General features: G+C 49.1%; 1 protein-coding gene across 2 annotated transcripts; it reads right to left on the bottom strand.

The window, feature by feature from the left end:
- Positions 1–3,097: 3,097 nt before the first annotated feature.
- On the bottom strand, positions 3,098–11,785 carry LOC128829288 (leucine-rich repeat-containing protein 37A2-like). 2 transcript variants are annotated; one of them, XM_054014640.1, is made up of 6 exons: positions 11,215–11,785; positions 11,018–11,122; positions 7,929–7,993; positions 4,423–4,483; positions 4,160–4,317; positions 3,098–3,223 (listed from the first exon to the last, which is right to left on the bottom strand). In XM_054014640.1, the coding sequence occupies exons 1-6, from the start codon at positions 11,764–11,766 to the stop codon at positions 3,184–3,186; spliced, it is 981 nt and encodes a 326-aa protein (XP_053870615.1). In that variant the 5' UTR covers positions 11,767–11,785; the 3' UTR covers positions 3,098–3,183. The 2 variants fall into 2 exon arrangements, with proteins under 2 accessions (XP_053870615.1, XP_053870614.1); XM_054014639.1 differs by having other exon boundaries at positions 7,929–7,996.
- Between the last annotated feature and the right edge of the window lie 5,115 nt (positions 11,786–16,900).

Raw genomic sequence — 16,900 nt, forward strand, 5'->3', positions numbered from 1 at the left:
AAAGGGGGCCATGGTAGCTCTGTCAAAAGCAAAGAACGAGCTGATTGTCGTGGTTATTGGGAGAGGTTTTGATGGGAAATAATTTAAGAAATATGTAAAATATAGAATATTAGCTTTCAAAACTATTAAAGTGAGACTTGTCACCAGGGGCAAGGTGTGGTCTCAGGGCTAACTCAATCAATGCTGAGAAGAATGGGCATCCATGGAGCCAGCCATGTTTGCTATCTGAACCAGGTGTAGGCTTGAGGATTTACAAAGACAAAAGAACCCCAAGAAAAGTCTCTGAAACAGGGACCTCTGGCTGGGTAAGAGACAGTGGTCTGTAATTGTATAAGAGATGAAGAAAGAACACAGATTATTATCCGTTACTGAGGAGAAACTCTGCCAGCAGCAGTGTCTCATGAAAGGTAGATGCCAGCATTCTAGACTGAACCAGGACTGACCATTGGGTGAGAGAGAGACCTTATTAGACAGGAAAGTAACTTTTTAATAACTATAGGCTATAGATTGCATGGTATGTTTTGCTTTCACCTGTAACTACACCTTCCAAACCCTTACATTTGCTTTTATTTGAAACTCAACCCCACACTGTAAAATAAAGTTCAGTTTGTTTTTTTCAGTAGATGTGTCTACGGGCCTTGTGCTAAAGAGTGTTAAAGTGAAGTGAAACCAGTGAGCTGGGGTGCACTGCTTCCATAGAGCCAGCGGATCGGTGTACGTTGCGGGTGTCCAGTAGCTAAGGGACTGGGCACTCGACTGTAGCAAAGTGGTATGTGTAGCTGGCATTGGGAGAGGGTGGGGCTTGTGTTTCCAGCAGGCGGTAGTTGGGGAGGGTCTCCCCGGGGGGGTAGAGACCAGGCTCATTCCTGCTGTGAGCAGATGGTGGTGATACACCCTAGACACCTAGGGTAATCCCAAAAAGTGTCACCATATGGTTTGCAGTAAAACCTAAAGATGGCACCTGTCAGTCACTCACCTTGTTTAACCCCCCCCAGCTGCTTGCTCCATTAGCCTTGAATGTTATAGGGTTGGGACTCCATTCAGCCCTGGTCACGGTGCATCCCAGAACATCTGCCTGGAACATCTCCATGCAGTGACACATGGTGCCATAACCCCTGCTTCATGGGCAGGCCTCGGAGTTAGCCAACGCAGTGCTCAAAGGGCATGAGCCTGGCCAGGGAGCATATCCCCTGCGAGGGCTCCTACTTTAAAGCTGCCCTTCCAAGGCTGAGCCCCTGCAAACTGCCTGCTTGTCCCAGGGGCTGAGCGCATTCACTCCCTCCACTGTCACATGGAGGCACTATTTGCAAGCCCTGTGCTAGGAGAGAATCAAGCCCTGTTCTCTCATGGCTAGTAAGCCCCTGTGTATAGGGGATGGGCGTGTAAGAAGGGGTAGCGCAGCGGCAGGTCCTCCAGAGGAATGCCATGGGCTGGGGGGGATCGCATGCTGGGATAGGAGCTCTGCTTCCCTTTCACAGAGCACAGCATGTGCTCAGGTTAGCGGCCTAGGACAGAGGTGGGGAGTGCAGAGGTATTTCCCTGCCCCCATCAGAAGAGGCTGGAGCTACTGGCAGGATAGTTTAATAGAGTGCCTGTGCCCTCAACCACAAGTGCACTGTGCTCCCTTCCCCATGCACTGGGGCAGGGCCGGGCCCCGTACAGTTCCTGGGTCTCATTCCTAGGGATTGAATTCTCCATGGCTTTTCCAAAGCAATCAGGATTTAGTCGGTAAGGTTCATTAGCTAATTCCCCCCTTAACAGCAGGGGCTCCATGGAGGAAAGTGTCGCCTTGTGGTGACGGACACAGAAGATCTGGGTCTAGTTCCCAGCTTCATCACAGGCTCCTTGTGTTATGTTGGGGAAATCATTTAATGTCTTGAGCCCTAGCTCCCGCTCTGTACCGAGGATGAGAACGTTACCTTCCCGCCCTTGGGATGAGCAATCCATTAATGCTTGTGAGGCCTCTGGCACTACAATGCTACTATGCAGCAGTAGAGAACCAACAGCCAGGCTAAGGGAGTTTTATAGGATCTTAGTTTCTAAATTGTCCTTTGTAAGTGTTTCCTCAAAACACCTGTTTTGACCGGGCCTCCAACAATCTCAGCTTAGCCAGATCTCTCTTCTTCTTGGCCAGACCTTTCTTCTTGTGAATGACCAATTTCAAGCCAGTGCAGCCTCCCAGACATTTCAGTCATCACTCATGGATTAACGAACCTGCCCTCTCTCTAGCTGGCTGACGGAAGAAGGCCTGTGCTCAACTTGATGGCATTTCTCTGTCTGTTTGGACATAATACAATCACATCTGAACGCAGCATAGGATCAACTCCAATATTTCAGGGTATCTATGGGCAGAACCCTATTCATTTTGGTGACAATTAGAAAACACCAGAGGGACAGGGGGGACATGTGGGGCCCCTGGCAGTGGATTAGCAGACCCATTGCCTTTAGCCAGGGCTGTAATTCACTACAGATCAAAGAACTGGTTGATGGCAGCCATTAACACCTTCCAGCATAACCGAGCCCCCCCATCTCAGTTGTCACAGTAGGGTTAAAAGTGGTGACACCTTAAATAATTTATCTCCCAGGCAGGAAGAAAAGAAATAATAATGGTGAGGGAGAAGTGGGGAATGGAAAGGCCTGGCAGGGAAGGGGGATACAGAGAGCCTCTGGCATGGGGGGGAAGAAAGGGAGACCCTGGTAGGGAGGAAGGGAGAATGGGGGAGCACACAGAGTCTTTCGCATGGGGGGAGAGAAGGGGTGACCCTGGTAGGGGGGCACACAGAGCCCCTGGCATAGGGGGAATGGGGCAGTACACAGAGCTCTGGCATGGAGGAAGAGAATGCAGGACCCTGGTATGGGGAAAAGGGGGGGATGGGGGACACATAGGGTATGTCTACACAGGGAAGAAAAATCCGCGGCTGACCCACATCAGCCAACTCGGGCTCACAGAGCTGTTTCATTGCTGTGTCGACTTTGTTCAGGCTGGAGCCCAAGCTCTGGGACCCTCCCAGCTCGCAGGATTAACACTAAGCCCACACTTGTTCTGTGAAAAAGTATGCATTTTAATCATCAGTTCCGAAGGCAACAGAAGGGATGGCTTCCCGTTTTATCTATGTAACATAGAGCAACATTATAACTTTATACAGTACTCTTGATATACAGCAGTATTCACAAAAGTACAAGTTAGTAGCTTTCTTTGCTGGACGACCACTCATATTGTCTTCTAAATAGAAAAAGACAAACATGGAAAGATTAAAAAAGTTTCTGGCTAGCTACAAGAAAAGCTGGGTTTTCATTTAATGCATAGCAATATTTTCTTCCTTCTGTTACCTAAATATCAGAGTATGACACGGTGCTGCCACTACGGGAGACTAGAAACTGTTCAGCTCCCCTCAGCAGTGCTGCGTAAGGGCTTTGCCGGATCAGAGCTACAGCTCAAGTTGTGTACACCACTGAGAGTAAACGAGAGATCTCGCAGGCCTCTGCCCTAGCCAGCCGAAAGCAGGCGTAACTGAACAACTGCTCATATACATCTAGCAGCTCAGTGGCTTGTTCTCATCTTTGTAGAAGAGAAAGTCCCATGAAAACCCTTATCTGTTTACTGAGAAGTGGAGATGGAAGCTGAGCGCCGTGACAACGAGCCAGTTGTAATGACAACCTTTAGATGAAAATGGGTTATCCCCTGAAAAGGACTAAAGCCCCTGTGCTCTGTCCCCACTCACATGAGCAGAGGGGAGGAGCAGCAGCAGCAGCTCGGCATTATGCTCTTCCCTTCTCTCTGATCTCAGGGACGCTTCTGGTCCCACCACATGGGGCTGATGAGGAGCATGAAGGGTTGGCCTGAGGAGATGGCAGTTCTGTGTCGTGTTCTCTCTTCAAGCCCATGGGGGCTCTGGATCACATGTGGAGAGGGGCACTGCAATATGGCTTTGAGGATGGGCAAAGGCAACTGCCCTTGTCCTATGGAGCTGTCCCAAGATGGGCACTCTTCCAGTGCATCATGGGACATCTTCAGGGATGATCTGATGGCAAGTGAGCAAAGGGGAAGTCCCAGAGCCTCCTAGTCCCTGCATGGGTGGGGGATGATGTGGCCCCAAAGCAGGAACTCAAGAGGAAATGCAGTGATAACACTAGGCATTGCTAATATTCCCTGATTTACCTTACATCAGCCCTGTTGAAAATTTCTTCCTCATCCGAAGACTCTCTGTCATATAACTTCTGGGCCATGGATTTTTTACGTATAGAATCCAGTGGGAGATACATGTCTCTAAGCCAAAGCGGTTTCTCCATACTTGAAGACTCTGATACACCAGGGACCTGCAAGACAGCACAGAGACATTTACGCTGTGCTGTACTGTCAACTACTGGCACAATTGGTAAGTACAGTTATCTGGGCGCATTGACGCTTCTGTCTGTGCTTACCTGATGAATCGCTTCAGAAGAGATTTTGCTATTTCTCTCTTGGGAGAGTTTCTGAAAGGACCTTTGTAAAAAAGAAAATCAAGTAAAGCAAGTTAGTGACTCCTCCGAAATCTCGCTCCCCATGCGCTGTACTACCCTGCTCCAGCTGACACGGCACAATGAGCAGTGGGTTTGGAAGCCAGCCAATTGTCGCTTAAACTGTTGTGACACTTTTGGACTTAAAGGATTGGAAATAAAGGGGCTGCAAGGGAGATGGAAAGCCACCAAACATTTTTGTCCCTGAATAATTCCCTCTTTTTAGTGCTTTTACAAACAAGGTTCACCATGGTGCAGCTACAGACAGCCTCAGGTGGCCCTTTCCTGCCAATACGAAAACATCCACTCTTACTGGTAACGTTTCATCCTGAATCTAAAAGACAAACAGCCAAAGCACAGCACAAAGACAGGGCACAACAGCAACCCGCCTCATATGTCCACGCAGGGGAGCAAGGTGGCATGGGCCACCATAGTGCAGGAGGAGATACAGTCTTGTCAGGCAATGCTTTCCCCGCTGTGTAAGTGGGACTGATGTCACTGACATTACACTGGGGTAATGCAGCAGAGAAGCAAGGCCCAGCTGGTACGAGAAGGCCCTTGCGCAGTGACCTGCCAACGTGGGGCTCCCAGGCCATCAGCTTTGGATGTGACCCAGAGTGTCTGTTCCCATGGCAGTGTGTAGCTGCCTCGTTTGTTATCAGAAATTGTCATGCAAACTGTAAGAGGCCAGTCAATTGAGACGAGCTATCATCAGCAGGAGAAAAAGAAGCTTTGAAGTTGGTATGGCTACTTCCACCTTTTCATGTTCTCTGTATGTATAAATATCGTCTTTCTGTGTGTTCCATTCTATGCATCCGATGAAGTGGGCTGTAGCCCATGAAAGCTTTTGCTCAAATAAATGTGTTAGTCTCTAAGGTGCCACAAGTACTCCTGTTCTTTTTGTAACCCCTAGGTCTTTTTCTGCAGAACTGCTGCTTAGCCATTCGGTCCCTAATCTGTAGCAGTGCATGGGATTCTTCTGTCCTAAGTGCAGGACTCTGCACTTGTCCTTGTTGAACCTCATCAGATTTCTTTTGTCCCAATCCTCTAATTTGTCTAGGTCCTCTGTATCCTATCCCTACCCTCCAGCTTATCTACCACTCCTCCCAGTTTAGTGTCATCTGCAAACTTGCTGAGAGTGCAGTCCACACCATCCTCCAGATCAGTAATGAAGATATTGAACAAAACTGGCCCCAGGACTGACCCTTGGGGCACTCCACGTGATACTGGCTGCCAACTAGACATGGAGCCATTGATCACATGCTGGTGGCAACAGCTGATTTCCTTTGTTTTCTTTCTCAGCTCTTCCTTGGTGAGGGGGAGGGTGTATGAAAGGGCTTGAGGGTACCCCACAGGGAGGAATTCCCAGGTGCGCCTTCCTGGGTTCCAAAGGGTATGGTTTTTTTTGCACTTGGGTGGTGGCAGCATCCACCCATCTAAGGTCAGAGAGAAGCTGTAACCTTGGAAGTTTAATACAAGCCTGGAGTGGCCAGTATTGATTTTTAGAATCCTTGCGAGCCCCCCACCTTCTGCACTCGAAGTGCCAGAGTGGGGAATCAGTCCTGATAGGGCCCCACTGCACTGGGCTCTGCACACACACACAGCACAGAAAGAGCTAGCCATCGGAACAGGCACATGGCACGAGCTGGGGAGAAGGCTAGATGCCAAGCAGTGCGACCAGTGGCAAATGGCAAGGTAGGGCCATCAATAACTTTAAAGGTTTGGATGGGTTGTGCTGGAAGGGGATGAGCTCACAGAGAGATAAAGGACAGGGAGAAGGCAGTGAGGATGAAGGTGATGTGAGGGAGGGGGGTAGCAGTAGGACTTCTTGCACTTCCCCGCAGAGAGCAATTTGCCATGGGGAAGATCAGCAGCCCTGAGCCCCTTCTCTCGCCTTGTAGTGAAATGGTTACCCCCTTGTTGGGGCTGGGAGGCAGATGAAAAAAAGGGCAGAGAAATGGAGGGAAACTGAGGTGGGGCAAAAAGTGGGAGTAAGAAGGTGGGGGCAGATAGAAAGGTCGGGGGAAGTAGAAATGGCGGGGCCAAGAATGGGTGGCGGAGGGCAGAAATGGGAAGCACAGAGTTGGAGGGGCAGATGGGGAAACTTGAAGACAGTTCAGCTCTTGGGCTGAGAGACAGAGATCGGGTGCCTTGGCGTCGGGAGTTGGGGCATGTAGGAGGGAGAGAGCAAGAGGATGGGTCCCCAAACCACTCCTGAGGAAACAGGCCTGCCATCTAGTCCACAGGCCAGGGAATGGAAAATGCAATGGTCCCACCCCCTGGGCAGTGCAAAGCAGCAGATGAGTCCACACTCGTGTACTTTTCGAAGGGCTCGGGTAGGCAGCTCTGTCTTGCGAACATGGGACACGAGGTTCAGAGCCCTCTGCTTGCCAGCAGTGCCCCAGGCAGAAGCATTGCTAGGATTAAGTGGATGCAATGGGCAAGACTAGGATCCTCCACAGATGCTTGAGGAAGAGAGTCATAGGTGCTATAGGCCTGCTGTACCCATGTGACCCCAGTTATGTCCAACAGGGCACAAGCAGCAAGCAGACAGGCTCAGAAAATCCCTTCTTCCAAGCCCCCTAGATTTCAGTGCTGCACAGCAGAGAGGAGCAACATCTCCTAGAGCCCTTGCAATGAATGATGCTGAAACAACCAAATCGACCAATCCGACCTTCCTTTCATGCTGCTCTGGAGGAGGAACGCGAGTGGATGACGTCTGCTATGTCCTCTCATGCACTTAAAGCAGAGAGGGACACTGCGGCAGGGGAAGCCTGGGTCTCTGAGCACTGATGAGCTGATAAGGGACACCCACAAAAAGCCTGTCCTCTACCCTATGGCAAACCCTGGGCCCTAGGAGAGTGAGTGTAACGGGAGGGGCAAGGGAATTAAAACGCTTCTATGACCAGATATGGAGGTGGTACCACTGAGCATCATATCACGAGGGCATTTGCAGGAAAGACTTATTTGTTCCTGAATAAATATGGTAAATAACTGCACAGAGCTAATAAATCACAATATGCATGTGAGCTACACTGGAGCCCCGGGCAAACTACTGCATTATTGAGTATTGGCTAGTGGGGCCTGGGAAGAGACAGAGGCGAAAAATTGTTACAGCAAATGGCATAGCTGTCACATGTGATTAATTAATCAATTACTGTGGAGAAGAGCAGCTGGCAAGCTGCTGGTGAGAGGTTTGCAGAGGTCTAAGCTGATTAGTCAGCAGTTGGGATCTCTCACTCTTTGGAGTGTCTTCTCTGTGTTTGCTAAAAGTGAAGCATTTTTTTTTAAATATCCGAGTGGGTGCCTTGTGATTCTCCAACATGCAATATTTGAAAGGTTTGGAACAGTCTAAGATTAGGCATTGTCTAAACGAGAGAAAACAGCTGTCTGTGTTACACAACACTGGCAGGGGAAAAGAGAACAATTACCATTTTGACTGTGTTTTGTTATCATGTGTTGATTGAGAAGATGCTGCGGATCTTTGGGAACAAATCTGCTTAAGAAGAAAAAAAATGACATCAACAACAGCTGCCAGGCATTTTCTCTCTGTATGCTGTACAAAAGAGACACCAAGATACTGGTTATTAAATAGGAGTTAAACAAAAATTTTCTGCCCAAAGGATTTTTCACTGGAAAATTTTTCTTTGACTAAACAAAATGTTTCACAAAAAGTGTTTGCTGCAGAAAAGTTAGATTTTCATTGAAAAACCCAAAACTGAAATATTTTGATTTGAAAATGCTGCCACACTGCCTTGTGATAGTTTTAGTTAGGTTGCCTCATGTCCCTATTCTTCTCAATGGGCTGGTTGCACTAGCTGAACTACCCGTCCCATGATGCACCATGCCAGCAACTCACATGATGCATCACTTCCTCATTCCAAGAGGAGAGATCAGAGTGCATCATGGGACTCGGACCAGGAGTCAAGTCTATAGAAGAGAATGAAAACAAGAGGGAGGAGCCACTACCGTCTAGAGCTGGCCACTCTGGTGAAATATCCTTTTATTAAAGCTGAAACCTATCATTTGCATGAAATGTCTCCCCGAAAATTTTTTGGGTTGAGCAAGACAGACAAGTCCTTGCTCAACCTGATTTGAAGTAAGAACAGAATTTGAACCCCTGCCTAGACCAGTACTCTAGCCACCAGGAAAGAGAGAGAGAGACAGACACTCTTGGTTTTGTTCTAGCACAGGACACTTTACTGATATAACTAAGCAACAATGTGATGACATCAGAACACTGCTTGTGACGCAGCCCTGATCCTGCAGTCTTCACACAGGCAAAACTGCCATTGACTTCAGTTATTCCTGTCATTTTGGGTGCAGTGTTACTATTGCTGTTATTTGCACTCTGGTAGTGCCTAGTGGCTCCACGGTCCTGTTGTGCTGGGCGCTGTCCAAACATCTACCGACAAGACAGTCTCTGCCCCAAATCAAAGTGTGAGAGAGGCGCTGGCTGGACATAACACATGGACGGGCGGATGTGAGATAATGAATGGTAACTGAGTGGGAGTTCTGCCTTAGTAAGGACTGCAGGGTTGAGTCCCCTTTGCACCGTGGTAATGTGCCCTCTTTCAGCTCCAGGACCCTCAGGACCCTCGTGTGGGTGGAGTGGAAGAAGTGGGCGGGGTTATTAACTATTTCCTTCCCAAGGGAGGATTAGCGATAGTTGTGTTCTTTATGCAACAACACACCGGCGTGGCGGTCTAGTCCCAAATAACCACATTTACCAACGACACAAAGGGCATGTCTACGCTGCAGTTGGGAGGTGTGTTTGCAGCATGTGTAGCTATACCTGAGCTAGCGATGATTTACTTAGCTCAACATGATCTGGCTGGATCAAAGCTCATTTGAGTAACAAAAGCAGTACAGCCATGGCAGTGTGGGCCCCAGGGAAATCCTAGCTAGATCTACGCTAGCTTGGGTGTGTCTGTCAGTGCTGCAGCCATAGGCGCCAACTCCGTGAGTGCTCTGGGGCTCAAGCATCCCTAGAAAAACATCGGGGGTGCTCAGCACCCATCAGCCACAGCTGTTCAGCAGGGCTGTGGATCAGCTGTTCGGTCGGATCATCGATCAGCTGTTCAGCCCCGCCAATCAGCTGTTAGGCAGCTGGCAGGAGGTGTTTGGGGGAGGACGGGCAGGGGGCAGAGTGGGGGCAGAAAGAGACAGAGTGAGTAGGGTTACCATATTTAACAAATTAAAAAAGAGGACCCTCCACGGGGCCCTGGCTCCGCCCATTTCCCACCCCTGCCCCGCCCCAACTCCGCCCCTTCCCTGCCCTAACTCCGCCCCCTCCTCCCTTCCACTCCCAGCCACGCGAAAAGGGCTGCCCGAGCGCTACCGGCTTCACGGTTTGCCGGGCAGCCCCCAGACCCTGCGCCCCCGGCCGGCGCTTCCCCAGCACAGCTGGAGCCCGGGAGGGGAAGCGCCCAGCCGGGGGCGCAGAGTCTGGAGGCTGCCCAGCAAACCGTGAAGCTGGTAGCGCTCGGGCTTCGGGCAGCCCCTATGTCTCCGGACCCTGCGCCCCCGGCCGGGTACTTCCCCTCCCGGGCTCCGGCGGCGCAGGGTCCAGAGGTATGGGGGCTGCCCAAAGCCCGTAGCGCTCGGCTCTTAAACAGAGCCGAAGAGTCAGGGGAGAATCAGAGCCGCTGCGGCCGGAGGCTCTGCTCCTCCCCTGACTCTTCGGCTCTGTTTAAGAGCCGAGCTGCCCGAGAGCTATGGGCTTCAGGCAGCCCCCATGCCTCCGGACCCCAGCCGCCGGAGCCCGGGAGGGGAAGTGCCCGGCCGGGGGCGCAGGGTCCGGAGGCACGGGGGTTGCCTGAAGCCCATAGCGCTCGGGCAGCTCGGCTCTTAAACAGAGCCGAAGAGTCAGGGGAGGAGCAGAGCCGCCGTGGGAGGGGAAGTGCCCGGCCGGCATTTTCCCGGACATGTTCGGCTTTTTGGCAATTCCCCCCAGACGGGGGTTTGATTGCCGAAAAGCCGGACATGTCCGGGAAAAACCAGACGTATGGTAACCCTAAGAGTGAGGGTAGGGCCTTAGGGAGGGGTTGGAGCAGGGGCAGAAAGAGGCAGAGTGAGGGCAGGGCCTCGGGGGAAGGGGCGGAGTGGGGGTGGAACACCGGAAAAATAAAAGTCAGCACCTGTGGCTGCAGCCACATCTCCTGACTGCCGCACAGACAGACCCCAGCAGGCAGGAGTGCCGCCAGCTTTTCTGCCGCCCTAGGTGGCAGAAGGTCCCGCCCCGAAATGCTGCCCCCCACAGAGGCGGCGGAAGGTCCTGCTGCCGAAATACCGCCGCGGTCACCGCCCCCCCCCAGTTGTAGCGCCCTAGGTTGCCTAATGGGTTGCGCCGGCCCTGCCAGCAGGCAAGGCATAACTACCGTCCTATGAGTGCTCTGGTTGGTTTCTGGCAGTTTCTAAAACACGGAGGCTCATACACTGTTCGAAGGCATACTCCTACACAGTGCTGCGAGGACGACTGGAACAATGGCCATGCAACAAATGGATTTTTTTGGCTTACCTCGGTGAGACAAATCACTGCAATAATAATCATTATTACCACCGTCACCGATATTGCCAGCAGCAGCTTGTTGCCGTGGCTGTATTGGGGAGGCTCCGGGGATAACTATGAAACAGAAAGACATTCAAACAGAATGGAAATGATAGTTACTTCGGACTTTTCTATTGCTCATTTCCAATGTATCATGTGGTGCTTACCTCCTCTGAATCTTTCTTGCTGGCTTTCCTCTGGTGGGTGCTCTCGTTGGGCGCGTTCCCGTTTTCCCAGAGGTACGTTCGCCACAAAGAGGAGGTTTCTTTGATATCTTCTCTCTCGCTGAACAGTTTCATGAGCAGGCCTGTCTTGGAGATGAGCTTCGCACAGGCCAGCTGCACCCTGGGCTCAGTGCAGTCCATTTTCAGGGTTCGGATCACATGGGAGATAAGGTTTCTCACAGCTTGGTTTGGGATGAGGGAGCGCAATCGATTATTCAGCTCAGCTTCAAACAGGTCTCCTTGAACAGAGTAATTATCCGGGGATGATGACCCACTAAGTGCATATGGAAAACCGGAGCTCTCTTTTTGATGCTTCCAGTGTGTTTCATTGGCTTGGTGTATGCTGGGTAAGATATCATCCAGTGAAGAGTCATTGTTTTCTGATGGGTTCTCCAAGACAGCATCAGTCAAAGCAGCACTCTTTCTATGTGATAACCTATTGATTACACCTTCTTTACTATTCATCCTGTGCTTTTGTTTTCTTTCCACTAGCATGTGGCTTACATCTGAATTCACTCGATGAAATGTCTTCTGGAAAAGATGATTATTTCTACTGAAATGTGGGCTCCCTTTCTGGCCATGTTTTCTGAAAATAAGAACTTTTTTAGGTTTTCTAAGGGGTGCATACTTTGCCTTTAGAGTGTCCAGATCTTTCTTCCTACCAGTTTTATTGGCATGTTCCAAGAAAATAATGATTTTACCTGTTAAGTCATCAGAATTGTTTTCAACCTTAAATGAGACAGTCAAGTGAGAGGCCTGTGTGGGCAAGTGTGGAAGGGAACGTCTCCGGGAGGAGGGAATGGATATTTTGTGATGTCTGAAGACAGAAACTGTGCTAGAGGGATTTAAACTCCTTGCCACTTTCTTCCTGCTTTGTGCCACACGGTGCAAATCTAAGTCACTTCGCTTTTGCACCTGACTCTTAAATGCCTTCTTAGTTTCTCTTCTTTTTCTGCCAGAACAGCAAACTGTTCCTTTGCTTCTCTCTTCTTTAGCTTGCAGGGTCTCTCTTTTCATCTTTTTTGATTGTTTTTCCTTCCCTTCCCTTGTACATTTCATCCTATAATCCACACATTCCTTTGTTCTCTCTGGAGTTTTCTTCCTTCCATGCGTGTTTCTGGATAAAACCTCGTCGCATTGCTCTGCAAGTTCCCTACAAATCCCTCTGGCTTTCAAATGTTCTCTCAGATGTCCGGGCACTGCTGGAATTTGCCCCTCAGTTCTGCGTGCTTGGCTTTTGTGCATGGCAGGAGTTGTCAGGAATGACTTGAGCACAGATTTCATCTTGTTTGCACCATTGCCATTTTCAGAATTGTATAATTTTTCTTGGAGCTCTGTTGCTAGCAAGTTCGCCAAAATATAGAGTTTCCTCAATTCACTTTCATTGGCCCAGTCCACGTGCTGAAAGTCAGTCAATGCCAGCATATTGGATTGAGCGGCAGGAAGTTTGAAAAGGCCTGGGGTAACTTTTCCTTTGTGTAAATTAAAATTAAACAGTTTAAAAAATGGCAAGACTGTCAGTCCTACATTGTTTATTTCTCCCTTCTTGGTCAGGTGTTTAAAGAAAAGGGAATTTACTCCAGGAAGAAGATCTCCTGACTTATTAAGATCCATATCAAACTTAGGTTGATACTGGCTATCTGCAAACATCGTGATTTCATTCTCACTGTTGGTGAGTAAAGGTTCCTCAGGCTCAAGATTTAACACGATGCTGGCATTCAGTTTCCTGGACTGTAACACTTTCATTAATTCCTCTTGCATCTTTTCTAAAGGTTCTCCGTGAACTGTTCAAAAAACAAGAGAGCAAATTTGTATCTCTCTATGTCAAGAAGAGATTGCTTCAAAAACATGGGGTCACAGGGTTACCTTACAGTGTAACAACCCAGTGGAAATGTGTGCTAAAGAGAAACCCCTTTTGAAATGTATAGTAGAGAAGATAGAGAGGGGGAAAGACTTGTTAGAACACCAGTCCCTCTTTTGGAGCCAGAGGATATATAAAGGGCTCTTCCCCCATTAGTTTTAAAAGTCCAATTGACCAAGCTTTCCTTGGGAGAGTTTTCCACAGCCTAAGAATCTCACTCTCTGGTTGTTTCTCTTCCATGGCTACATCTCATTGCCCTTTGTGACACCCTTAGCTAAGTGTAAGTATATTTTTTCACTCTTGCCAAACTCAGAATCAGCTGAATAAAATGAACTCAAATTAAAAACCAACCAAAAACCGCAAATCCTGTAAAGCAAGACGAAGCCTGGAATCAGACCAGCTGAATGAGGATGAAATATTGGTCACCACTCTATTATCCGAACTTGAGCAGTCACTACCAATAGAACATTCTATATGGAAAACGACAGACTCACTTATCCAGTGCAAAGGGACCTTAAAGCAGTCATACAGCTGAGAACTCCCCAATGCAGGCAGACTCTCCGATGGTGTTCAGCTAGCCGAGGCAGGTCTGTGGCCCCCACTCCCAGTAGAAGTGGAAGGAGTGGGCATTCGGGGTGCAGGAGGGGAGAGGGTGTGGCAGAGGAGACTTCAACGTGACCAGTCCTCCCCAGGCATAAATTCGGGCTGTGCCTGCGCAGGACTGAGGGGGCCCTGAGTCAGGGCATTGCCACCAGCATCCCGGCAGCTCCCCAGACTTGAAGGCCTATGTGAAGAAAATGCTGAGACTGCAGAGTTAAGGAAGCACTTGAGAGTCATGAGATTCTTAAATCAGTGCTGCCCACACAACCATAGCTCTCCCCCCAGTTGCATATACAGTCTAATTACAGATACAAGGTAACGGTTTCAAAAGTGCCTAAGTGACTTAGGAGCCTAAGAGTTCCATTGACTTTCAATGAGATTTACACCCCTCAGTGTCGGTCACTTATGAAACTGGGATTTAGACTCCTAATGAGTTGGAAATGTTACCCCACCTCTTAGTCCATGATAATTGGCTCCTGCCTGTGCTCCTTTTCACGGTGCTTCTGCCTCATGTAGGATGCAGGGAGTCATCAAGGACTATGGACCATGTAAACTCTCAGAATAGAGCTTATTAATAAGGCTGCAAATCTGTCACGGAGGTCCCAGAAAGTCATGGATTCTGTGAATTTCTGTGACCTCCGTGACTTCTGCAGCGGCTGGTGTGGCTGGCCCCAGGGCTGAATGAGCAGAAGGGGCTCAGGGCTGGGGCAGAGGGTTGAGGTGTGGGGTGGCGCTTACCTTGGGGAGGGGGGTGGCTCCCTGGAAGCGGCTGGCGTGTCCCTTCAGCTCCTAGGCAGTGGGGCCAAGGAGCCCTGTGCACTGCCCCCACCCACAGGCACCACCCCTGCAGCTCCCATTGGCTGCAGTTCCCAGCCAATGGGAGCTGCGGAGCCAGAGCTGGTGGCGGGGGAAGCATGCAGAGCCCCCTGGCCTTCCCTCCCCATAGGAGCTACAGGGACACGCAGAACTGGATAGGGAGCCTGCCAGTCTCCCCAATCCTCCCCCCCAGCAGCAGTGGGGGTCCCAGGCCACCCCCCCCAGAGCACCTGCGGCCCCCCTGTACCAAGTTTTAGTTAGGGGTATAGTACAAGTCATGGACAGGTCACGGGCCGTGATTTTTTGTTTACTGCCCAGGACCTGTCCATGACTTTTACTAAAAATACCCAAAACTAAAACATAGCCTTCCTTATTAATAATCCTTAGCTCTTTATAGCACTTTTCACCAGCAGATTTCAGTGTGCTTTACAAAGGTCAACATTGTTATCCCCATTTTACAGGTAGGGAAACTGACGCACAGAGCAGGGAAGTGACTTTTCCAAGGTCATCCACCAGGTCAGTGGCAGAGCTGGGAATATGACCCAGGTTGCCCAAGTCCCATTCCAGTGCTCTAGCTAGTGGGGAACACTGTTCATGCCGTACATCAAACCAAAGTGGTGCATGCAGCGGGCCTGGTGCTGCATTTCACCCTGTGCGAGACAGGGGCACTCTGAGAACAACCTGTGATCCTGTAACAGAGACCAATCAGGCTGTGGCTTCCTCTATTTGTTCAGGACATTTAAAACTGTAGACTAGATGCAACTGTAGAACTAGTACAATATAGAGCGATAGAGAAAAGGCCTCAATGGCACAACTGATATTTCCTTGCTCACCTCTGTGATTACTGGCCCTAGGTAATGGTGGGAGGGTGAACAGCCTGACTAAGAGTACAAGAATTCATGGCATCTCTTGTCAGTTCTGAGGCTCATATTTTACAAGGGAGGTGCATGACTGAGGCTGTGGTATGCAACTCAGCACATGCAATTGCATCGATACCAGTGCCAAAGGAAACACCATGCTGGATGGAACCAGCCATAGATAATTAACCAAACAAGTCAGTTTTCCCAAGATGATATTTGACACCGACTAAAGTCTTAATTCCAAAACACTTTTCAGCCTTAATTTCCTCAAACCCATTCTCCAGCATGAAAAACTCCACATTTCTCCATGCTCTCTCTCTCTCTCTCTCTCTCTCTCTCTGTGTGTGGGGGAGGGGGGTTAGTTCAAAGTCTTCTTGGGTGCCAGCTGCTGGTGTATGTTGGGGCTGTTTGCTCAGCTGACTTTCAGGGAGTTTAAATGGCTCACACTGATAGGGCACTAAACCAGCCAATCCTGAGGTTGCCTTGGTCTCACACCAGCAGGGGTGCCCCTGGAATTGGCACAGAGGTAGAACAGTGTCCATATGTGGAGTTAATCAGGAATAGCACTTGAATAATTCCATGTGTAGACAAGCCCTAACCTAATAGTTAGAGATTGGCTTAAACACCTATCATGAGGTTTAATATCCCTTCCCAAATGTTTATCAGTAAGTATTCTAGTATCCATAGAAATGTCCAGTTCCTATCATCATAGGACCTAATCACATCAGCCATGCCATCACCTGCACATCTACCAATGGGATCTATGCCATCATGTGCCAGCAATGCCCCTCTGCCATGTACATTGGCCAAACTGGACAGTCTCTCCGCAAAAGAATAAATGGACACAAATCTGACATCAGGAATCATAACATTCAAAAACCAGTCAGAGAACACTTTAACCTGTCTGGTCACTCAATAACAGATCTGCAGGTGGCAATTTTGCAACAGAAAAGCTTCAAAAACAGACTCCAACGAGAAACTGCTGAGCTGGAATTGATATGCAAATTAGATACAATCAACTTAGGCTTGAATAGAGACTGGGAATGGCTGAGCCATTACAAACATTGAATCTATCTCCCCTTGTAAGTATTCTCACACTTCTTATCAAACTGTCTGTACTGGGCTATCTTGATTATCACTTCAAAAGTTTTTTTCTCTTACTTAATTGGCCTCTCAGAGTTGGTAAGACAACTCCCACCTTTTCATGCTCTCTGTATGTGTATATATATCTCCTCAATATATGTTCCATTCTATGCATCTGAAGAAGTGGGCTGTAGCCCACAAAAGCTTATGCTCAAATAAATTTGTTAGTCTCTAAGGTGCCACAAGTACTCCTGTTCTTTTTGCGGATACAGACTATCACAGCTGCTACTCTGAAACAGTTCCTTTTTGAATCTTGCTACCATTCTTGGCCTCAACTTCATGAGGCAGTGAGTTCCATAGTCTAACCATGTATTGTGTGAAAAAGTATTTCCTTTTTTCCATTTTGTAT

The sequence above is a fragment of the Malaclemys terrapin genome, chromosome 25, assembly GCF_027887155.1.
Source record: "Malaclemys terrapin pileata isolate rMalTer1 chromosome 25, rMalTer1.hap1, whole genome shotgun sequence".
Classification (NCBI taxonomy): domain Eukaryota; kingdom Metazoa; phylum Chordata; order Testudines; family Emydidae; genus Malaclemys; species Malaclemys terrapin.

Excerpts from the sequence above, each read along its gene's own strand:
- LOC128829288 (XM_054014639.1), bottom strand. The coding sequence starts at position 11,766 with ATGCTAGTGGAAAGAAAACAAAAGCACAGGATGAATAGTAAAGAAGGT. Across the intron at positions 11,123-11,214 it reads GCAAGAAAGATTCAGAGGAG|TTATCCCCGGAGCCTCCCCA; the intron begins GTAAGCACCACA and ends TCTGTTTCATAG. Across the intron at positions 7,997-11,017 it reads CAGTGATTTGTCTCACCGAG|CAGATTTGTTCCCAAAGATC; the intron begins GTAAGCCAAAAA and ends TTTCTTCTTAAG.